The sequence below is a fragment of the Rosa chinensis genome, chromosome 5, assembly GCF_002994745.2.
Source record: "Rosa chinensis cultivar Old Blush chromosome 5, RchiOBHm-V2, whole genome shotgun sequence".
Taxonomy (NCBI): domain Eukaryota; kingdom Viridiplantae; phylum Streptophyta; class Magnoliopsida; order Rosales; family Rosaceae; genus Rosa; species Rosa chinensis.
In genome coordinates this window covers 70,432,370-70,456,863 of record NC_037092.1, presented here as the reverse complement: position 1 = coordinate 70,456,863, position 24,494 = coordinate 70,432,370, and the positions used below count along the sequence as shown (strand labels likewise).

The 24,494-nt window shown below is 40.9% G+C and overlaps 1 protein-coding gene across 1 annotated transcript; it reads left to right on the top strand.

Moving 5' to 3' along the window:
• The first annotated feature begins 22,503 nt into the window (after window positions 1–22,503).
• On the top strand, window positions 22,504–24,216 carry LOC112166513 (CAX-interacting protein 4). The gene is made up of 2 exons (XM_024303382.2): window positions 22,504–22,646; window positions 22,972–24,216. Exon 2 carries the CDS (start codon window positions 22,994–22,996, stop codon window positions 23,960–23,962), a length of 969 nt encoding a protein of 322 aa, XP_024159150.1. The 5' UTR covers window positions 22,504–22,646; window positions 22,972–22,993; the 3' UTR covers window positions 23,963–24,216.
• The last annotated feature ends 278 nt before the right edge of the window (window positions 24,217–24,494 follow it).

The window sequence follows — 24,494 nt, the reverse complement described above, 5'->3', positions numbered from 1 at the left end:
CCAAATCCCAATTCTCTCCCGCCTAGCCTTCATGGATCCTTCCCAATCGGATGTTCAAAGCTTTATTCATTCTTTTCATTTGTTTTCTGGGTAGAGATAACGTTGTTATGATTGTTTTAACAGAGAAAAAAAAAATGATGTGGACCAATCAGAGTGGTCCGTCACATATGCCACATGGAGTGACTGGAGCACACAAAAATTTCTCCCAATATTTGGACGGAGCCTAAGACATTGGACACGGCGGATTGAAATTGAAATTCTCCGAGGGTAAACTGATTAAATTGAGAGGACATGGACTAACATGAAATTACCCCCAAACCTCAGGGAGGTAAATTGAATTTAATCCTATGTTTTATATATGCAGGCATGGCGATTTAAGTTATTTGGGTAGCAAGATATCTTACCTAGCATCGAAGACAAAGGAGGGCACTGACATTTTGAGAAATGAACTCAATAAATTAGATCCAGTATTGGAAGAGATTTTGAATTTAAAAAAAAAAAATCAATGTTTGTCCAAGCGGTTGTAATAGCATCCTAAAAGAACCAATCAAGGTTAGGAGGAAAGGCATGCAGGGTACTGAAAGCAGCAAGTGATCTAAGAACAGCTGAAAATGTAGTTCGTGCAAGAACTCATACAAAATCTAGATGGCCAAAAAAGAATAGGTCTGTGGCAGAGTCAGCCGTGAAAACCACGATACGAATATCAATAAAACAATGTGCAGCAGCCTCCCAAAAAGAAACAGAAGGTTCGATGACTTGGAGAGATTGAAGTTTATTACATGCTCTGTGTAACGATGGCAATGGAAATTCTGGTGTTCTTTTTGTCCTGAACCTATATTGGCAGTTTGATAAAAGCATATTTCATCCTTTTCTCGACAACTGTTACGAGTTTTCAAATCCTAGTATATTTTGCAATCTCAATCTTAATGATTAAGTCTACATTAATTTGTTGACTGTTTCATATTCTTCTCTCTTTCTTTTTCCCTAACACAGGAGTTAGTACTGGTTATTTTCACTATGAATGAAATTGTATAATTGGATCATTTTCTTGTGCTGTGAGAGTCCCACATTATTCTTTTAAGCTTATATAATTAAGTTTATGACATAGTAGGGTACCTGGATCTAAAATGACATAAATATCCCTCATTGACATTATCTTAACCTTTCACTACTCAATTGGTGGGCTTTCTCTTGATTAGAACTCAGCTTCATCTTACTCAAGTCGACCTTAAAGAGATTGTGTCTCACTGGGAGTCTTCCTCGAATGGTTTTGCCTCATTGAGATGAAGGGTTTTGCTTTATTGAGATCTTCCTCGAAGTGATCTTTCCTTGCTTGGTTCTTCTTTAACAAGATACCTCCTTCTTGACGAGATTTCCCCTTCTCGAAGAGATATTTTCTCCTTTGTGAGATTTTCCTTCTAGACAAGATATTTCCTTATTGAGTTTTTAAACTACTCTCAAAATTTTCACCCCCACAATCGGAGTTTGTATACATCACTAATAAATAGGTCAAGTTGGTAGTATTTTACAATTCACTACCTCAGAATCGGTTAGACTAATACCCAAGTCATGATAATGAATTTGGTAGTAAATCTAGACCCGGTTGTGGCACCCTGTGGGTCAGATCCTACAGCACTGCGGTCCCGAGCCAATGAGAAACTGACATGTCTAGAATGACATCCTGAAATCCCATTAACCTGAAACAGCAAAGTCTTTTGGGTTTAGATTGTTGGTTTACAAAATATTTTCTTTGAGCAAATCATTCTGGCAACCCAAAGACTTGAGCGAAAGTTAAAATGAGAGACACGCCGCAGAGTTGCGGGTCTCTCTAATTGAATAGCAAACAAACAAAAAGTAAATGAATTGGACACCTTCAAAATCCGAACGAAAATTCTAAGACCTTTGTTTCACAAAGTTAAACAAAGTATGCCAAGCCAATTATTTGCCTCCATTTCCTGCTCCTCGACCACATGCTCGGAACCTGCACACTATTGTAGAGGTGAGCTTTCGTCCTCGCATGTCCAGTAAAGGCCGACCCTACCATGTTAGGTTTGAAAATAATATGCTTGAAAAATATGTATTAAATAGTATTGTGCACGTTTATCGAAAACATTTGAAAATGCGACAATCACAAACATTTATGTTCTTTTGTAAAGTATATGCAGTATGCTAAATCAACCTGAGCTCAGAGATACTCACCTGCAGGATTTCCAACTCACTTGTGACTGAAACCTTGGTTTCCTTTACAAGGCAAACCAGGCCAACTGCCGATCATAGCCAAATTCATTAATATATTACATTCACTTTTCTTAGTGGCTATGGGCAGCAAGAGTGTCCATTTACTGGTCCAATGCCATACGATATCACTGTTGACTCCCTACGTACACTACTAAGGTGACACGGGCTTGACACAACATATGGTCATATCGTCCCTCCGGAGGTTCACGGTTTCGACACAGTAGGAAGCATCGCTCCTATCACTCTCAGGTCACAACAGTCATATTGTATCTCATCATAACAATCAATGTCTAGCCTCGGTTTTCGTTCACTTTTGACAATTACCAATTAATGCAATAAAAATCATCGAGGTATTGACTATGGCATCCATAAATATTGTCGCAGGCAACATAATATATAAGGTTAAATACTGTTTAGTCCATGTACTTTGCCTCTCTCATCGTTTTAGTCCCTGATATTCTAATTTAATCTAAAAACTCCCTGACCTCACAATTTCCCTCCAATAGGTCCCTTCCGCGTCAAATTAGGAGTTGGCCTTGGGTGAAATGTCCAATATACCCCTCTGTTATTTCTTTTTCCTTTTTTTCATTTTTAATTTCTTTTTTATTTTTCCTTTTTAATTTCTTTTTTGCTTTTTCTTCTTTTTTTCTTGTTCCTTTTTAATTTCTTTTTTCTTTTCTTTTCGTTCTGCCTACTTTCTCCTTCCTCAACCCACCCTACTTTCTCCTTCCTCAACTCACCAATCCTATTCCGATCAAACTCCACAACCCATCTGTTTCTCTCCCCAAATTGAAACCAAACCCAGCAAAGATCTAGCTTGGCGGTGTATAGATGGACATCGAGCAAAAGCAAGAGGCTAGGAGCTGATTGATCACTTCTTCACCTTCTCTGAAGCCATCTCTCTCCGTTGTCTCTTAGCGGAGCCGCCCTCATCTCCATCGTCGCCGACGCCATCTCTCAAACATAAGCAGATCCCAATCAGCTCGGAAATTTGCCGCTCAACCACTCCCCTCTTGTTTTCACAGCCTACTTCTCTCTCTCCCACTCAAATCCCACTTTCTCTCTCCACATCAGGCCTCAATTTGGAAACTTTTCACTGAAAACTACCATTTTTTCAAACTCTGAGGTTTTTGGGTCTTGCTCAAAATGGTGATTTGGATTTTAGGTCTGGTTGAAATGGTGGTTTTTGATGGCCAAGTTGACCAAAACCAGAAGTGAAGAAGAAGAATAGTGATGGAAAATAAAAATGGCCGCCGGCGTGGAGAACAATAATTGGGGTTTCGGGTCGATCTGGATTGGTTCGCCGACGTGGCGGTACTGATGCAGCAGGATATGATGGTCATTAAAAAGGAAAAAGAAAAAAGAAAAAAAGAAATTAAAAAGGAAAAAAAGAAATTAAAAAGGAAAAAAGAAAAATAAAAAAAGGAAAAAGAAATTAAAAAGGAAAAAATAAAAATAAAAAAGGAAAAAAGAAATTAAAAGGAACAAGAAAAAAGAAAAAAGAAAAAAAGAAATTAAAAAGGAAAAAGAAAAAAGAAATTAAAAAGGAAAAAGAAATAACAGAGGGGTATATTAGACATTTCACCCAAGGCCAACTCCTAATTTGACGTTGAAGGGACCTATTAGAGGGAAATTGTGAGATCAAGGAGTTTTTAGATTAAATTAGAATGTCAGAGACTGAAACGATGAGAGAGGCAAAGTACAGGGACTAAACAGTATTTAACCCATCATTTTTCAATAGTGACGCTGTAGACCCATATGCATCATTTGCCACCTTCAGCACGAGCCTTCATTTCAAAAAATTTTAGTTGGTCGAATGATCTCTTGGTCAATATAGGCTTCAATATCCAAATTCACATGATTTTCAAAATATACTACTACAAATGCAAAGGGAAAGAACTCTGCAAGAAGAAAGATACAACAAAATATTAGTATTTGAAATAAAAACTAAAAACAACAATGTATCGCTGCGCCGCAAATGTTGCACTATTTATCAACTAGATAAAAAATAATAATAATAATAATAAGCAATCTAAAAAGCTACTGTTATAAATACATAATATTACTATAACATACATACAAAGCTACTGGATCAGTAATAAAAAGCTACTAACATAGATACAGAAGGCTACTATAAAACATGTATAAAGCTACTGGATCATTAATAAAAAGCTACTAACATAGGTATATAAAGCTACTATAACACGTACAAAACTACTGGACTAGTAATAAAAAACTACTGACATAGGTTCTGCAATTTCAAGCTACTGGACCATCAATCAATACGTACTGCAATTTCAAGCATTTAACAACTTCTAACACCATAAACAACATCAGGTTCATAGCCCAGGGAATTCAATTCATTCAAATCAATTACCAAAAAACACAAACAACTCAAATCCTCAAGAAAAAAAATTAGCCAAATCATACGGCCAACAATAAAAGAGAAGTTTTAAATACACACCCCTAATTACTTAATACACCACCCATTTAATTTCTCATTCTAATATTTTACTAAATACACAACCCAAAGTACCTAAAATATCCTTAATCTAAAAAATCATGAAATATCCTACTTTTTTACTATATTAGGATTACTATTTAATACGATTAGTATATTCTATTATATTGACGTTTTGTAAATGACAATATTGATTACTTGTATTTGTTATTGAGAAATCCATAAAGATTTATTATTGTTCCCTTTAAATAGATGCATATAAATAGGTTTTGTGTTATTTGAGCTCACATCCACCAATCACCATGTTAATCAAGTATAAAATTATGAGTTAAACATTCAACCAAAACTTTATCAGTAGTTTCTCACTTTCTCCACAGTAGTGGAACAAAAAAGTTGTCATTAGAGGGATCAAACAAATTAACAGTTACAAAGTTTTTTCACATGTGATTTTTATATTAGAAAATAAATCGATTAATCATAACTCTTAGAACAAAAAATGAAATAACTAAAAAATGGGAGTAAGGTGATATGTTTTAAAAATATTTAATGCCATTGATTTTGAAATTCTAAATATTATGGTTTCTAAAAATTAAATTAGATAGTGTCTAACTTTATTCTTGTATTAAATTGGGAGGTCATGTATAGAAATTTTTTGTGTTTATCTAACTATTTATACATAAATATTTAAATAGAATAATATAAGGAAAATATGACTATTTTTTTTCTTCTAAAATGCATAAATGTTTGTTTTTGTGATTTAACCTACCTACAAAATCTAATTTGAAATATAAAATAATAGGGATGTGTATTAAGTAATTAGGGGTGTGTATTTAAAATTTCTCTAAAAATCTAAGGCGATGAAACTAACTTTGCAGAAAATTACCAAATCTGAAACCAAAAAGAAAACAAAAAATTACCTGGAGCGAGAGTTTGACGGAAAGTGCCTTGGTCGATGTTTCGAAGCGAAAAATCGTTGTGAAAAGTTAAGCGGGGACGGCGGCGCTGGAAGCATGAGACGCGTCAGCGCTGTTGCTGCAGAGATACAGTCGCGAAACGGCGCCCTGCACCGGAGATTCAATTTCAATTTGCCAACGCGATCCAGTTTTCCTTGACAACAAAATTCACAATTCCAGGAAAAAAAATCGAAACAGCAATTAGGATAGTGATTACCTTCATGAGAATCAGGTGGCTTGAAAATCAGGAGGCTTAAAGGAGTTGACACCAAACTGAGCCCTAGACGACGTCGTCGATGCCTGGGCTGTCTTGCCTCGCCTCGCCGTGCACCTTCATCATTGTCGTGGTCCTCCTCTCACCTTTCCGATCACAATCATCAAGCAGCGATCAGGACTTGAGAGGAAGGGGTGAGAGTCGGAGATCCAGTTAAGCGGCCAGAAAAGGTTGGACTTGCCTTCGAAGCCGGAGACAAAGTCGTCACTGTCGATCTGTGGGAGAAGCAATGGAATCCGTCGGCGGCGACAGTGATCTGCAGGAGACCGGAGTCGGCCGAGAGAGACAACGGTGAAATCGAAAGAATCAGGGAGATCCAGTTGATTATGTGAGATTTGGAGTTGCTGATTTGGAGTCTTGGATTTAGGGTAGGGCTCCGGTATTAGGTACTTGAGGAACGACTTGGACTAGTGGGTGATTCGTGCACGGCGGCCATGGCTGAGATGGAGGGAGAGAATTGGAGTTGGAGTCGGTCACGGTTGAGACGGAGGGAGAGAGAATAGGAGCTGGATTTTAGAGAGATGTGTTTGGCTCCAGAATTTTGCTGCAGCTGGTCAACAGTCTCTTTTCTGCCCGGGCGTGCCAGCACCGTTCGGGTGCGGTCGTCGGGGTGTCCCTTGACCTGACTTCTGTCGAGCGATTGTAAACGAGGAGAGCACCAACCTCGTCGTGGGATTCTTTATGCCTCGTGGCGAGGACTTTTGCTGATCTTCTTGAAAATCACAATCGATACTCGATGTTGTAGATCGAGCAGAGCGAGAACTACCGGGAAGTAGAGAGAACTTGCTAAAGCGTGACTTTAGCTTGGCTGGGTTGCTAGGGCGTTACCCTTGCTTGGCTGGTTCTGTAACCGTTGTGGTCGCGACACTACCGTCGGCTCCCGAGGAGACTAGGACCGAAGTACGTTGACAGAGGGTTTGGTGGCACTGATAGTCAGCTCCTGAGGAGACTAGGACTAGGAGTGTGATCACCGGTAAGAGAAAGAGAAGGAGAGGAGTTGCTCTTAGAGAGGTTGCTCTAGAGAGAACTTAGATCATCTTAGAGATGTTTGTTGTGAATGTGTTGGTGTTGGTTGTGTTACGTCCCGAACCTAAATTTACTGATTTACTAATCATTAGGACGGTAAACGACATTTACTTTCACTTTTACTGTCGTTTTAGTACTTTTAGGGGGCCCTAAAATATGACTTTTTGTTCGGGTCAAAATTTGAGAAAATGTTCTTCATGAAAATTGTAGAGGACGTTAAACTGAGCGCGTGCATATGTGCTACGTAAAAATCAAAGTTCATATACGAAAGTTATGGCCAAAATACTAAAGTTATTGTTCATGATAATTTTCTATAAATAGCCGAGTTACTGTGGTAAGTTTCCATTTTCGGAAACTTACCGAGCCCTCTCCCTTCTCTCTCCCCGATTCTCTCTTCCTCTCCGACCTCTTCACCTTCTTCCGGCCATAACTCCTCCATCCGGCGACGGATTTTGACGTATAAGATGTCGTTGGAAAGCTCTCTTCCTTCTCTTCATTTTTGAGTTCGTTTCATAGCTTGATATGAACTGTGGAAGGTGCAGCAATGAGAAGAAGAGGACGGTCACTGTAGCAGTTTTGAGTCAATGCCGATATTTTCCGATTCCAGCAGTCTCCTGCCACCAAATTGGCGTCGAAGGTTCGGTTCTCGACATAGATCATTTCCCCTAAGGTCTTTCATTTCAATTTGCAGTGTAGAGGTCGAATTAACAATTTCAATTTCTAGGGTTCTTGGAATTTCTGGAAATTTTTCACCGGCCAAATTGAAGCTCTTCCAGGTAAAATTGGAACTTGTTGTAGTTGAGAAAGAGGTTGGGTTTGTTGAGTAGATGGTGCTGCCAAATTTTGGTGGCCATCGGAGGAGGTTGCCTGTGGCGCGTCGGGCCCACGCGCTACCACTGTTGCTGGCGCGTGGAGGCGTGTAGGGCAGTGTTTTAATTTTGGTTTTTAGCCCATTAAATTGTATATATGTTGTAGAGCTTGTATGTGAAGTTTGGTGAATTATGGAGGAGTTTGGAATTATTTGTGAATTTCTGAAGTTTGAAGTTTTGTGATTGAATTGTTGGAAATTCGACCGTCGGATTTCCCTCGTTTTCATTGTGGAATATGTTAATTGAGGAATTGGTGTTGTGGGAGAGATTTGGTTTGAATTTGAGAAGTAATGGAGATAGGGATTTTCAGGTTTCGTTTAGGTTTGTAATTATTTTATCGGATTGCCGTTTACGGAAATATAATTGTGTACAGGGCAATGCTGCGAGCTACGGTTAAATGAAGGAACTCGTTTATGTGGTCACCCAATAGTACTGTGAGTGGACTTTTATTTTAAATAATGATGCATGCATTTATTTTCTTGAATTAATGCTTTATTTAATTAACATATTATTTTCCGAGCATATGAATTGATTTTGGAATTTGATTTCGATTTATCTCGTGGATTTGCTTTCAATAATGATTTTCATGAAGTAATTATGATTTTTATCGGTTGTGAATTTCGGATATTAATTTGTTGTGTTCGGATTCGAATTTATAATTTATGTTGAATTTCGACTAGTTATTTTTTCCGAGGTGATTTCAGGAATTAAGTATATTTCTGTTCATTGATTTGAGATTTTTGGAAAGATTTTCGAAATGGGATTTCGATGAAGTGATTTCCTATTTGTTTATCGACTTTCGGTTTTGGCATTGGGAATGCCTTGTTGATAATTTAATTATTCTTTTAGCGTGTGGGACACGCTGTTGATTTATGTGACTTTCTACGAGAATTTCCAGGTACGGTTGGGAATCGTACCTATGTTTTCTTTATTCGCGGGACTGATGGGGAAGCCTTACTGTTTTTTTTTATTTTCGTATGATTTTAACCCACCATACCTGGGTCGTCATATTTATTGCTAGCTAGCCTATTAGTACTCCTCCCTGCTTACTATGTGTTCGTGGGTGAGTAAGAGCAGAGCATGGGAAGCTCCAGAGTGTGGGACACTCCGATCCGAGCCTGGGAGGCTCCCTTCTTTCGTATGGTGAAACTTCTTCCCCATATTTTATCGTTGCTTGACTAGCGGGGCTAGTCCGATTTTCACTGTAGCCAGCGGGGCTGGTCTTATCTTCTTGAGAAACGAGATTTCGGTTTTACGATATAGTTTTCGAATGTGGTGACTAGCGAGGCTAGTCAATTTATCGTTTTGGAATTCTTGGATTTAAAGCTAAATGTATTTTTCTAATTGTTGCATGCATCGGTTTTTAATGAAATAAATGTGGGAAAGTATGAAATCCTTTTTCCTTTAAATTGTTTATTTTTGTCCACTCACGCTAACGTTTTTCGTCTACTTTCCCCTAGACTTTTTGGTTTCTGATGCCCAGTATACAGGAGAATTAGTGGACGTTGGGCGTACATGACATTTGAGGCATAGTTGTCACTACTTCCGCAATGTAGGATCGCTTGATCCTTTACTCTTCTTTTTATATCCCTGTGTATAGTAGTATTGCTCTGATAACCTTTGGGATTAGTATTTTTGAGTTTTGTGTTTTGTGAAAGTTGAGTTGTTGGTAATTGGGAGCAGGGTGGCTCCAGGAGTATAAGGTTGGTTTGCTTGAAGTGTTTTTATGTGTTTTACAGGTTTTTGGGTAGTCCGTTTTAGAGGTGACTCTGCCGAATTTTTGGTAGAGTTATCCCTAAGGGGGCCCCACAGGGCCACCTCGGATTTCAGGGTGAAATTTGGGGCGGGTCCTGTCAGGTTGTGTTGGTCGTGGTACTACAATCGGCTCCCGAAGAGACTAGGACCGAAGCACTTTGACAGAGGGTTTGGTGGCACTGATAGTCGGCTCCTGAGGAGACTAGGACTTAGAGTGTGATCACCGATAAGAGAAAGAGAAGGAAAGGAGTTGCTCTTAGAGAGGTTGCTCTAGAGAGAACTTAGATCATCTTAGAGATGTTTGTTGTGAATGAATTGGTGTCTTGTTGTCTTGTTTTTGCCTCTATATATAGGCTTCCAAGCAACACTATTTGGCCTTTAAACAAATCATAATGGAGCACTTAATGGGATCATGATGGAGCACTTATGAGATTATGGAGTTGTTAGGTTCAAGCACTTAAACACTAATGGAATGTTAGGTTTAAGCACTTAAAACACTAATGGAATGTTAGGTTTAAGCACTTACTGCTCCAATTTTGCTGCAGCTATATCTCCACCAAGAACTCAAAATGGGCCTTCGACTTCTTCATATCAAATGATCCATAATGAGTGTAGATCATTGTGGAAAATTTTCAGAGCTTTCTTCCATGTGGTTGGGCCGGAAATGCTGCTGGACCTCTTACAGGTCCAGTTTTCCAGTTTTGCTTCTGCAGAAAATTGGACAGATTGTTTGAAGGCCTTCCACTCAAAAATAGCTCTGGCATTCTTCATAAGAAATGATCCTTGGGATTTTTATATTTAATCTGGAAAGTTTCAGCTCATTTCAATTTCATTTAGTTAGTCTGCCGCCCCTCCTTCCTTGTTTAGATCGGTTTCTCCTAGCCGAAGTAGGAAAATGTGCTAAAGTTGACTTTTCATGCTTCCATGCTTCCATAGTAGTCTTTATTTAGCCTCTAAATATATATTTCAAGCTTGTCGACAATATATAGCTTGAGCCACTGATATTGGCTCAATTTATCCAAAACGTGCCTTGTCAGGCCAAAATGTTCATTTTGGGTCCAAACATTGCCCCCTAGACCTCGAAGTCAAAGGTCTTCGTCTTGACTGAAGAGGTCTTGAATCAGCATTGCTCTTATAATGTTGTTGCTCCAAAAGCCACTTTTATTGGCTTGATTGAAATTACTTGACTGATTGCATATAGGCCTCTAAATAGGCCATAAAACTTGAATGCCACAATCTGAATTGCCTTTGTCATGAACTGACGCTTTCTTTGCCAAATTTATTGCCCCCCATGTATCTGATGTCTGGTATGCAGTGAATTTATGAAAGTTGGACAGGTTGTAGGAGATCAGAACTTTAGCGTGCCCCTCATAAGAAGGAGACTGCTTTTGATCGCAAATGAGGATCCTTCTCTTCCTTGGTGGTTGCTTCGCCATGCGTATAGCAACAAGTATCTGCCTTGTTCGCTGGCTCTTTGTTGAGAAGGCGATTGCTGTAGAAGAAGCCCAACTTGATGAACCTTTAGCTACTTCTGAAGAAATGGGCCGCAACCTGGCCCATATCAGAGATCGGGCCACTCAGGCCGAAGCTAGTGCTATTGCAGCGAAACGCCACGTGGAGGAACTTTGTTTGAAATTGAGCTTTGCGGGCCAATCTTTGTAGGCCCCCTCATAAACAGGTCGGTCTCCTCAAATGCCAATAATCTCTTCTTTTAATAGCTAACTCCTCAAAAACCGCTCCTCACATGCTACTAGTCCCTTTTTTCCCGAGATTCGGAATCACTAATCTCGATTTACTGACATCGGTTTGACTCTTTAACCATCCATCCAAGGGTGGAGATTTTCCTGAAGTCCCTTTAAATAGTTGTATTTTGGGCAAGGAATACTCACAACAAATTTTCTGAAACATTCAAGAAATGGCCTTTCAGTCCTTGCTTCTCTTTCTCCTTCTTCACAAATCTTCCCCTCATGAAATGACCTTTAGCCTCTAAATTTTAGGCTTTATGGCGTAATCTTAAGCCTCAGTTAGGCCTTATGGCGTAATCTTAGGCAACCCCTTGTTTCGCCTTTCTAGAATTTTGCAACAACAATGCCAGGCTTCATATTGGTTTAGAAACACGAGGGGGCTCCAAGTGTGGGATCTCCGGTCATGTGAGATCATTTTTTGAGAAAATCCCATACGCGGCGTTAAACGGGGAAAGGAAGGAAGGCCACTTTGTGGTTCGTCTTTCCTCCTCTGTTTCCTTCCTTCTGGACCCGGCCCGTGTTGTGCCCTCCAGATGGAAGGGGCTTTGGTTCTCACCTCCTTCTCCCCCTTTCTCTTCTTGATAGAATCTTGGAGGGATGAGAAGGGATGGACTCTTTGAAGGAATGGGTTCAAGCTACAGAATGGCTGTTCCTATACTTCACGTCCAACTAATGGTGGTTACCAAGGCTAGAGGGGGTGCAGAGACTCAAGCTGATATTCGGTTCCTTCACTCTCTGCCCTTCCTTGAGATAATGGCGCGGCTCAACCCGGCGTTGAATTTCATACCTGCTTCCAATTGAGGGGGCTTGGAGGCTCCATTTTCTTTTACTGGAGTCTCCCCTTCTCATGGATACTGGCGTTGGCCAAGCCTATGTTGTATTCCTCTGCCGTTTCCACGTAAAGGGGGCGCGGGGGCTCCGTTACTCCTCTTTTTCCTTCCCTGAAGTCTGCCTTCCTTGAGATAATGGCGCGGCTCAATCCAACGTTGGATTCCATAGCTGCTTCCACTTGAGAAAAGATTCAGAAGATATCCAAAGATTCCTGTTTTGTATTCTAGCCACTTTTGGCTTTGTAATGAATGTACTACTTTTGGCCGCACAGCCACTTTATGAATACAATAATATTTTCTTATCCTGATATTCCAATATTCGTGAGAAACCAATAATTGTTTCTCGCAAAGCCTCAAATATAGGCCCCCATAGTTGTATATTGAAAATAATATGAACTTTTAAAATATGTTCTGCGTCAAATCGAGCCTTGCAACGAGGGTTTTGAGAAAATATTTATCTTTTGGATCCACTTGCTGGCCCCAACTCAATTCGCATTAGCTGTTGAAAACTCCACCGTGAGAAGATAATATTGAAAATGGAATAGTTACATCCTCGAAAACCGTTCGGTTCCCTCACGTGCCAATAATTCCTTCTTTTTCAAAATTTAGGGCAACTTTAATCACACGTTACTGACACTTGACTCTTCTCTTTGACTGTCCATCCAAGGGTGGACCTTTGCATGCCTATACCTTCCTCCATATTATAAACCCAAATTTCCAATCCCAAAATCGTTTCATCAACAGCAATCTTTCTTAATTGCTTATCATTATTACTCTTCCATTCTCACATTCTCTCAAGCCATCATCAATGGAACCACAAAACCGGCATCCAACCGAGGATGGAGGAAGCAACAAAGCAGTCGAGAGTAGTCCTAACATGCATTGCAAGCAAAGTAATACCAGGTGGCTTCCTACTACAGATCAGATAAGAATCCTTAAGGAGCTTTACGATGACAAAGGAGCTAAGTCCCCCACTGTAGAGCAGGTTCAGAGGATCACTCTCTAGCTAAAATGGTACGGACAGATAGAGAACAAGAACGTCTTTTATTGGTTCCAGAATCAAAGGGCTCGGGAGAAGCTGAAAAAGAAGAATCTCACTTCGGATGTTCAAGTGCCCAAGCAAAGATCCGGGCTTGTTGGTGGATCCATTAATCTCAATTTTGGGTCAACTAGTTCTGCTGATGTTGGTGGATCCATCATGGAACAATGAGGAGAAGATCACCAGGAGGTTAAAACCCTTCCACTGTTTCCCATGCACGGTGAGGACATCTTTGGCAACATGAAGACTACTTCCGACTGAGGTAGTGGTCACGATGGTGGCTCTTATATTTCCCTTGAGCTCAGCCTTTCCTGCGAGGGCAAAGCTGGAAAAAGTTTCCGGAGCAGCTGACTCGGCTTAGTAGCTTCGCGAGTGTAGGGACACTTAGAATTGCCCCTTAAGAGTTGTATTAATGATTTTTTTTTTTTAATAGCCATAATTGTTAAGCTAAATGTGCTTAGTATTGTATAGTGTTGCCCCCTAGTGTTGCTAGGCATAGCAAAGAAATGATTATGGGCCTCAAAAACAGGCCTTCATGAATGGGCTTTGTGAGTGTGGGAACACTAGAATTTCCCACAAAGGCTTATGCGAAGAAATTGGCTAATAAATGAATCCTTCAGTGTTTCGACTCCTCAGTAATTTTGGGATCGCACTCTTTTTTTTTAATAAGTAGCCGAATTCAATAAGACAATGTGAATCAAGGTTTAGACATGCGGCCTAAGTATAGTCGCCTAGACACAAATTTTCTTTAAAATCCTTTGGGCAACCTTACTAAAATGGCCAGGTGGGGGAGGGCGAACAAGAGAGGCAGAATCCATTTTGGTATGAGCTACTCCCACATAGTGGTTTAGGACCATTTGCACGCACTTCTAGATTCAATAACCTGTCATGAACGTTGTCCCCTTTCTAGACACCATTTCACATAGGCTATACTTACTAAGATGAGAAAGGTCATAAGTGTGAAGACAGTTCAACAAGTGTTAATAAAAGCCGCCCTTAACCTTAAGGGACCTGAACTAGGCACCAATAAGGAGTTTAGGCCAATATTAACAAAAGAGACTTCACCTATTCCGTTATGATTCACAACCCCTTACGACCACTTGCTGGTCTAAATTCTCCATATCAAGAGCTTCAAAGGACTTGTACTCCTGCATATTTTGCGGGCGTCGAATTCCTTTGTATGCGCACAGGCCTTAACTCGACATCAAAGTCAAATGGCCTCCAAATATATATTAGAAATTAGGTTCAAGCCACAGCTAGGCCAGACACTACCTTCACATCTAGCGATGCACAATCTTAGAACTCTTTTTGTATTTTCATTTTTCTCTTTGTTTTTTTTTTTTTTTTTTTATGAAAAGAAAACTAGAAACGGAAAATTAAGAGCAAAGAAAGAAAGAAGCTAGCAGCACCATGTTTGGCTAACCTCTAGAAGACCACGGGGGAGGCCATCTATGCTTCACTCCAAGCTCCGATGTATCAAAATTTGTAGGGTAAAAATCCCTCCTGTGAAAGCTTGTAGGAAAAGTACAAAGAAACTTCGCGTCAAAAACTTGGAAGAAATTTGGCTCGTAGGAGGAGTAATATTGCCCCTGAAGTATCTTTGTTGGTTGACGAAGCATGATCTTCAATTGCAATTTTGGAGATGACGGTGTCCTAAGATCGGCTGTGTCGCCAACTACCATGTCATAGAACATGGTGCCTTCAGAATTAGCCACGAATTGGCTATTGCATTTGACCACTTGTTGGTCTGAATTCTCATTATCAAGAGCCTCAAAGAATTTGAACTCCTGCATGTGATTCTTGGAGCCAATAATCAAATTATAATTGTCATCATATTCATCATAGATTGGCTCTGTGTCAAGATTGAACTTGGGGTCACCAAATCCTTCTTTACAAATTTCAAAGCCACTTGCTAGCCTTGAAACGTATATGAAGATCTTCAAGTTGAATTGATTAATAAGGCCACAGATTGGCTTGTCTAGACCAAAACGTAATTGATAATCAAGTAGCCCATGCCTTAATTGGTAATTAAGTGGACCATACTCTTGACCCCCTGCATGATGAGGATGTCCAGCAACCATATAACAACTTAATTCATAATTAAGTTGATTGTGGCTTTGATTACCTTAGTCATGACGACGTCCAGCAGTAGTAAGGCCACATCTTTCTTGACAGGAACCGCCCCGGATTTCACCCTGAAATCCGAAGTGGCCCTGCGGGGCCCACCTTAGAAGAAATTCTACCAAAAATTTGGCGGAACTTCCCCTAAAATGGGCTACCCAAAACCTGTAGAAAGCATTTACACTTCTAAATCAAATCATCCTTATACTTCTGGAGCCACCCTGCTCCCCAACTCAACATCAATCTCCAATTCACAAAACACAAACCTCAACTTGAAAAACATAAATCCCATAGGTAATCAGAGCAATTCTAATAGAAAGGTAAATAAGGACAACCTAACTCAAAGGCAAACACGAAAGCCATGCTGTTGACTATGCCTCAACTCCGTGTACGCCCGACCTCACTAATTCGCCTGCAAACTGGGCATTTGAAACCGAAGGGCCCAGGGGAAAGTATTGAAAACACGTTAGTGTGAGTGGACAAAAATAAGCAATTTTAAACAAAAGAGATTTTATACTTTCCCACATTTAATTTATTAAAAAATCTCCCGATGCATGCACTGATTTAGGAAAACGAAACAAAAGGAGTTCCGCTCAAGAAAACCGACTAGCCCCGCTAGTCCCAAACAACTGAAAGGAAGGATGGAAACTCTGATACTTAACAGAATAAAACCAGCCCCGCTAGTTAAACGGAAATCAGACTAGGCCCCGCTAGTCAAGTAATGATAGGATATGGGGAAGAAATATCATCATACGGGTAATGGAGCCTCCCAGGCTCTACCTACCCTCGACTGCCACTCACACATAGATTGTGCGAGGAGGAGAACTAATAACCTCGACTTCCACTCACACATAGATTGTGTGAGGAGGAGAACATTACCTCGACTGCCACCCACGTGAGGAGGAGAATAAATCACCTCGACTGCCACTCACAAACACAAAGTATGTGAGGAGGAGAATAAGCTACCTCAACTGCCACTCACAGACACAAAGTCAGTGAGGAGGAGACCTAATCACATGACCCGCGTATGGTGAGGAAAAAATCATCAAAAACCAGTAAATCCATATAGCTTCCCCACATTTCTCACAAGATAGAAACCATGTATTCAACGACGTGACCCCGCACGCCAAGATTACTCTCAATCTCAAAATAAATAAGTGAGAAATAGAAATAAATCGACGGCGTGTCCCACACGCCCAAAATATTCTCAAATCCGTAAAGGAAACCGGAAATTAGTATAAGCAAATCCCATTTCCAAAAATCTCTCAAAATCTCCAAGAAACCAACCAAATCCAAAATCCTTAATTAGGCATTCCCGATGCCAAAACCGAAAGTCAATAAATAAATGAGAAAATCCAACTCCATCGAAACTCATCTCGAGAATCTTCCAGGAACTTAAATCGGCAATTAGAAATATACTTAATTCCGGAAAATTACCTAGGAAATAAGCAATTTGTCAAATAATATTATAAATCATAATCAACCTTTGAAACTCATTATCGAGAGCCAATCCACGAGATAAACCGAGATCGAATTTCCGAAAATCAAATCATTTGCTCAATAAGTAATATGATTAAAACTAGAGCATTATTTAAGAAAATAAATGCATGCATCAATATGTAAAAATAAAAGTCCACTCACAGTACTATTCCGACGATCACGCATTCGTGTTCCGTCATCGAGCAATAGCTCGGTACGTCGTCCTGTACACAATTATATTCTGTGAATAATTATTCAACAATTTAATACGATTCCTAAAATCAATTCCTCACAATTACATCTCCCATTCTCTTCGGATTCAGCCCAAATTATACCACTAATACCAATTCGTTAATTTAAAGGTTCCAAGGCAGAACCGAGAGATATCCGACGGTCGGATTCTCGTAATTCGATAATCGAAACCCTAAACTTCAAAAATTCATAATTAATTCCAAGTTTCTCCAAAAATTACCAAACTTCACATACAAGCTCTACACAATTTATAAGATTTAACTAGCTAAAAAAATAGAATTTAAATTGCTGTTTAAACGCCACCACTGTTCACGCACCGCACTGTTCATGTGCCGGCCAACTCCTCCTCCGGCCACCAAATTTCAACCACATAATCATCTCAACATTCTAAGAATTTTTCATAACTGTGACCAAGTGAGAAAATACCTTGAAGTGCTCCAATTTTGCCGATGAACACAAACCCGGAAATCTCCAAACCCACCAATTTGGAAATCCTTCAAATTCACCTTCCAAACGTGGAAATTTCAGCTAGAAGTCTTGAGAGAAGAGGATCAGTGACTCGAGGCGCTCCTAATAGAACCAATTTTCCCGTCGGAGATAGCCGAAAATTGGAGAATTTCACCGGAGAAGCAAATTGCTACAGTAACAATGATTGCATAAATTCGGGGTTTTCCGGCCAAATCACCGATACCCACTGATACCATCGTATAGAGGAGGAAGAGACGGTCCAAGGACAACTGGAATCACATCAATCGGACGCCGGACGGTGAAGAAATCGGAAAAAGAAAAAGGGAGGGCGACGCGGGGAAGAGGGAGAGGGGAGAGAGAGGGTCAGGGTAAGTTCTGAAATGGGATCTTACCTTGGTAAGTTTCCTTATATATAGAGAGTTACCATGAACAGTAAATTCACCTTTTCACTTATAACTTTCACATATGAACTCCGATTTTTACGTACCACATATGTACGCGCTCGGTTTAACGTCCTCTACAACTTTCATGAAGGAAATTTTCTCAAATTTTGACCCGAACAAAAAGTCAACTTTTAGGGCCACTAAAAGTACCGAAACGATACTAAAAGTGAAAATAGTTGTCGTTTACAGTCCAAATGACTAGTAAACGGGTAAATTAAGATACGGGACGTTACATTTCTTGACAAGTTTCTTCTGGAGGCTTTTCTTCCTTGTAAACGACGATTTGGTCGCCTAGACCATATTCAATCACCGCTTGGCTATTACAATCCTTAAGAACTTGCTTCTGGTGAACAAAAGACTGAACCTGGGCTACGTCTTGCCCCCCATGTATCTGTGACCAGTATCCACATATATGGCTGGATCAATGGAGAAATCAGGTATTTGTTCAGAGACAATTTTCTTGTCAGAAGAACAATCTTGTTGATGACCTTCTCCATGCATAGCCTCTGTGTAAGGCTGTAACTCACCAGTGAGACCCTTAGGTTGATTACCACATATAGACAATTCAACCTCAGAAACGACCTCTTCGCGAGCAGCTTCTTGACTTTCCAATTCGCCTTGATGCGAACTGACTTGAATAGCCAAGTTGGGACCTTCCTTGCATAAGGTCGTGAACTCCGGTGAGGTCTGCTTGTGTTGGATCGCAACGACATTCACAAGCTGCTGGTGATTTTCTTGGGTTTGTCCCTGTGTCTGTCGCGATCCTATCTTAAGCTTTTGGACCGAAATCGAAAGTTCATCAAGCCTTCGACGGTCTTCTGCAAAGGCTTTTTTCATCTTTTCATGGTATGCGGCAGAATTCTGTTCAAAGATAGCAAGCCGCTCCTCAATGCTCGCATTCTCTAGGACGAGAATGGGCACAAAGTCAACTATTCTCACCTCGTCTTCAACCGTTTTGGTGGTATTAGACGCATCTCCAGCCTCATTAGGCTGGGTGGTGGGAACTTTCTCGCCCTCAGTAGCGGGAAGCTGATTTCCTCCTTGCTCAGTCGACATCTCGGTCGATGGAGAGTTGAGAGAAAATCTTTGGATTACTGTTCTTCAGAAAGGCCATGACAGTCTGCACGCGAGTGCGGTCTGTAGCTGGAGGCCTTGTGTTTTGGACAGTTAACGTAAACGTTTTGGTAAGGGTTTGCGCTTGACTTCCCAATGGTGGTTATCTGGCAATATGCTGTATTGACTGTCCCACTGGGCGTGCCAAAATGTTTGTTTTGAAGCCCGGTGGTTGAATGTGCTTCAAGAGAAAAACTTCTGATGTAGTCCCACTGGGCGTGCCAAAATGTTTGGCTCCAGAATTTTGCTGCAGCTGGTCAGCAGTCTCTTTTCTGCGAGGACGTGCCAGCACCGTTCGGGTGCGGTCGTCGGGGTGTCCCTTGACCTGACTTCTGTCGAGCGATTGTAAACGAGGAGAGCACCAACCTCGTCGTGGGATTCTTTATGCCTCGTGGCGAGGACTTTTGCTGAGCTTCTTGAAAATCACAATCGATACTCGATGTTGTAGATTGAGCAGAGCGAGAACCACCGGGAAGTAGAGAGAACTTGCTAAAGCGTGACTTTAGCTTGGCTGGGTTGCTAGGGCGTTACCCTTACTTGGCTGATCCTGTAACCGTTGTGGTCGCGGCACTACCGTCGGCTCCCGAGGAGACTAGGACCGAAGTAAGTTGACAGAGGGTTTGGTGGCACTGATAGTCAGCTCCTGAGGAGACTAGGACTAGGAGTGTGATCACCGGTAAGAGAAAGAGAAGGAGAGGAGTTGCTCTTAGAGAGGTTGCTCTAGAGAGAACTTAGATCATCTTAGAGATGTTTGTTGTGAATGTGTTGGTGTTGGTTGTGTTGGTCGTGGTACTACAATTGGCTCCCGAGGAGACTAGGACCGAAGCACTTTGACAGAGGGTTTGGTGGCACTGATAGTCGGATCCTGAGGAGACTAGGACTTAGAGTGTGATCACCGATAAGAGAAAGAGAAGGAAAGGAGTTGCTCTTAGAGAGGTTGCTCTAGAGAGAACTTAGATCATCTTAGAGATGTTTGTTGTGAATGAATTGGTGTCTTGTTGTCTTATTTTTGCCTCTATATATAGGCTTCCAAGCAACACTATTTGGCCTTTAAACAAATCATAATGGAGCACTTAATGGGATCATGATGGAGCACTTATGAGATTATGGAGTTGTTACGTTCAAGCACTTAAACACTAATGGAATGTTAGGTTTAAGCACTTAAAACACTAATGGAATGTTAGGTTTAAGCACTTACTGCTCCAATTTTGCTGCAGCTATATCTCCACCAAGAACTCAAAATGGGCCTTCGACTTCTTCATATCAAATGATCCATAATGAGTTTAGATCATTGTGGAAAATTTTCAGAGCTTTCTTCCATGTGGTTGGGCCGGAAATGCTGCTGGACCTCTTACAGGTCCAGTTTTCCAGTTTTGCTTCTGCAGAAAATTGGACAGATTGTTTGATGGCCTTCCACTCAAAACTAGCTCTGGCACTCTTCATAAGAAATGATCCTTGGGCTTTCTAGATTTAATCTGGAAAGTTTCAGCTCATTTCGATTTCATTTGGTTATTCTGCCGGCCCTCCTTCCTTATTTAGCTCGGTTTCTCCTAGCCGAAGTAGGAAAATATGCTAAAGTTGACTTTTCATGCTTCCATGCTTCCATGCTTCCATAGTAGGCTTTATTTAGCCTCTAAATATATATTTCGAGTTTGTCGACAATATATAGTTTGAGCCACTGATATTGGCTCAATTTATCCAAAACGTGCCTTGTCAGGCAAAAATGTTCATTTTGGGTCCAAACAAGATGAGAGAGAGAGGGTTTTGATTTTAGAGAGACAATTTGTTTTGTTTATAGAGGGGTAAAATCATCAAAAAAAAATAAATGGAAGATAAAAGTGGCCTTATATGTACAAAAAAAATTAACTAGCCTTATGGCTAATTAAAGTTTTAAAATGACACTTTTATGTAATTTCCTAGAGAAAATATTTCAAACAGTACCCGAACTTAGGCCGACTCCTAACTTTAGTACCCGACTATGCAAAACTATCACTTTGGTACCCCAAGTTTGAAGCCCGACCCAACAATGGTACACGCCGTCCATGACAGTGTTAAGAACCCAGCCACGTGGCAATTCCTGAAGGGTAATTGGGTCATTTCAACCCAAATTCACTCTCACTCTCCCAGTCAAACCGAAATTCAAGAATTCCACCCAAATCACAGCACCAGTACCAACTCCTCCACTTCCTCCGCCTTCTCCACCACCCACTAACTCAAACCATAACCCAAGAAATCCCAATATCCATGGAATCGCAGTTCACAAACACAATACACCACCAAATCACAGTTCACAAACACAATACACAACCAAATCCGTCATGGCTTTATCAATTTCTCGGTGAAATTCGTAAACCATGCTGCACAGAGAGAGAGAGAGAGGACTTCTCTGTGAAATTAGCAGATCCCTTCTTCTTCTCCTCGTCTCCTTCATCTGGGTTTTGTCAGCTTGTGATTGGAAGTTCATGATGAACTGGTATTCAAGCCTCAATAACCACAACCCAGAAATCTTCGGAGTTTAATTCCCGCACAGGGTCAGGCCTCGTCCAGAGAAGCAGTCGAACCAGAAACTAGGCAGGAATGAGTCAAGAACAGCCGGAAATATCGCCAGTGTCTAAGAACACGGCTGCCAGAGACCAAACCCAGAAACCAAGTCATTAAAACCCGATCAAATTCAAAAAATAATTGCACAGGCTTGTTGGGCATGACGAGGAGATGAGATTTCATACCACAGGTAGCCAAAATGGTGGTCGGAATCGCCAGGAATTGCAGAGCTCGCTGGAGAAGTCTCGGAGCTTCCAGTCGTCGTTGCTCCTTCTCCGTTCAATGCATGAGTGATCCAAAGGCACAGGGACGCAGGCGACGCAAAGACGAAGGGAATGGTGGTTGTGCGCCATCGTGGGTGGCCGGACATCGTCCCTCCAGTCAGATTTCTTTCTCGGGTCGCAGCTGGTGTCCAGGTCAGAGAGCAACTAGTTCTCTCTCTCTCTCTCTCTCTCTCTCTCTCTTTGTTTTTGGTCTCCTGATCTCCTTGTTGGAGAGGCCTTGGAGGTCGGCTGTAATGGCTTCTTCGCTCTTGGTCATCTTGGCCAGAGCTCGCGTAGGGACAAGTGGTGAGACCAAAAAATTGGTCTAAAAAAAACAAAACAAAAAAAGTTGGACCGAATTACCCCTCAAAATATGCCACGTGGTTAGCTAGTGACGGCGTGTACCATTGTTGGGTCGGGTTTCAAACTTGGGGTACCAAAGTGATAGTTTTGTATAGTTGGATACTGAAATTAAGAGTCGGCCTAAGTTCGGTACTGTTTGAAATATTTTCTCAATTTCCTATTAAATTGGGGTGTTGGGAAAAAAAAAAAATTTGAAGGAACAGTTGCATCGATCCCATGGCATCTTTCACCGTCTCTTTTGGACGGGTGTCCAAACCGGTAGGGCTATAACACTAAACGACGTCGCTGCAATATGACCGCTTAGAAACTATATAAAGGGTATTCAGTAACACATTTTCCCCCAATCGCTAAATCCCTCAAGACGCTTTCTCTATCTCTCTCCAGAAGCTTCGTCTCCGATCAAATTTTCACAGGTAAATCTTCAATCTTCTAACCTCGAATTTCGCTTTTCTTTATTCTTCTGTTATAGCGAATGCAAAAACCCTAGAATTTAGATTCCATCTGCGGGATAGAATTTGTACGGATGTATTCAGAAAACCCTAGAATTGGAATTTGAATTTTTTTTTTTTTATTGATTGTGTTCTCTTGGGGTTCAATTGCACCAGGGGTTTTTGGATCCCAAAACCTAAATTGAAGAAATTTAAGCATTCATTTCCTTTATGACATTGAAATTCGAGTAATTGTTGATTTGTTCTTGGTGTAATTTCTGGGAATTCTGAGTAGTTTGTTTCTGTTTAGGTTTTGATCTTGGAATTTCAAGATGCCGGCCACCGCAGGAAGGGTTCGCATGCCGGCGAACAATCGGGTGCACAGTAGTGCTGCCCTTCAAACTCACGGCATATGGCAGAGTGCAATTGGGTATGATCCTTATGCACCCACCAAAGAGGAAGGTAAGAGCTCTTCTCAGGTGAATTTGGCAAACTCTGAACCAGATGCTGAGAATCCATATGCTAGCTTCCAGGGCCTCCTTGCTCTTGCCCGTATAACCGGGTCCAATGCTGATGAGGCTCGTGGGGCGTGCAAGAGGTGTGGCCGTGTTGGGCATCTCAGCTTCCAGTGCAGGAACTTTCTGAGTGTTAAGGAAGACAAGGAGAAGGACCCAGAAGCTATTCAGGCTGATGTTGCTTCTGAGTTGAGTAAGTTGAGGGGGAAGCTGGGTAAGGGGATTGGGAAAAATGTGGTTGAGGCTGATAGTGAGGAGGAGGATGAAGACACTGAGACTTCGGATTCGGACTATGATTCCGAGATGGAGAGGCTCATTGCTAAAAAAAATGGGAAAAAGAGTGTCTTAAAGGAGAAGTCAAAAAAAAAGAATGAGGACTCAGATGTTGATGGGTCTGATACAGATTCTGGGGAGAGGAAGAAGAGAGGAAGGTCGAAGAAGAGGAGAAGCAGCAAGAGGAAACATGATGATTCGGATGACTCTGAAGAAGACAGGAAGAAAAGGAGAAAGGAGAAACGGAGAAAGAGGGATGAGTCTTCTGATGAGGATGGTAAACGACGTCGACGACATAGGAAGAGTAGGAAGGAGAAAAGGAGGAGGAGAAGTCATCGGTATTCTGATGATTCTGAGTCTGATGCATCTGAAGATAGACACCGCAGTCGGAGGAGCAGGAGGGCAGCAACACCATCTGATTCCAATTCAAGTGGCTCTGATGATGCGCGGGTAGGAAGGGGTAGGAGACGATCTGAGAAGAAGAGCAGGAAACACCATCGTGATGAAGAATAAGTCTATCTAGGAATGGTATCAATCTGATCTAGAATGTTATCAATCTGTGTACGCCAGCAAGTCACTGTTAATCTTTGTAGTTTGCAACTAAATGCTATTGCAACCTTTACATTGTTCTATTAATTTGCTTGGAGAAGCTCTTGTTGTATTTGGCTGTTGTGCTTGATGAGATTAAACTATTGCTTTGCTGAAGAAACAAGTCTTGAATTTTTCTGATTAATGTTGATTTGATCTTGTGCCATTTCGTTTAGAAATATTCTATGATCTTGTCCTCTGAATGATATTTAGTTATTTACACCGTTTATTGTAAAATTGTATGTAAATTCCTTTACTCATTATCTGTATTTTCCTCGTGATAGGTTTGTTGTGTTGTAATCTTGTGCTATTGGGGAATGAGATACTAGTTGTTCTCTACTAAATAGCAACTTTTTTAAGAGTATTCTTTGTATCTTCTCTTGGCCAGTTTGTCAGAGTATTAATTTGTTTGCTGAAGAGAACTTTAGCGAGTGATCTACCCTGACGGCAATACTTG

What these genes read in the sequence shown, in the direction of transcription:
- LOC112166513 (XM_024303382.2), top strand. Translation starts at nt 22,994, where the DNA reads ATGCCGGCCACCGCAGGAAGGGTTCGCATGCCGGCGAACAATCGGGTG.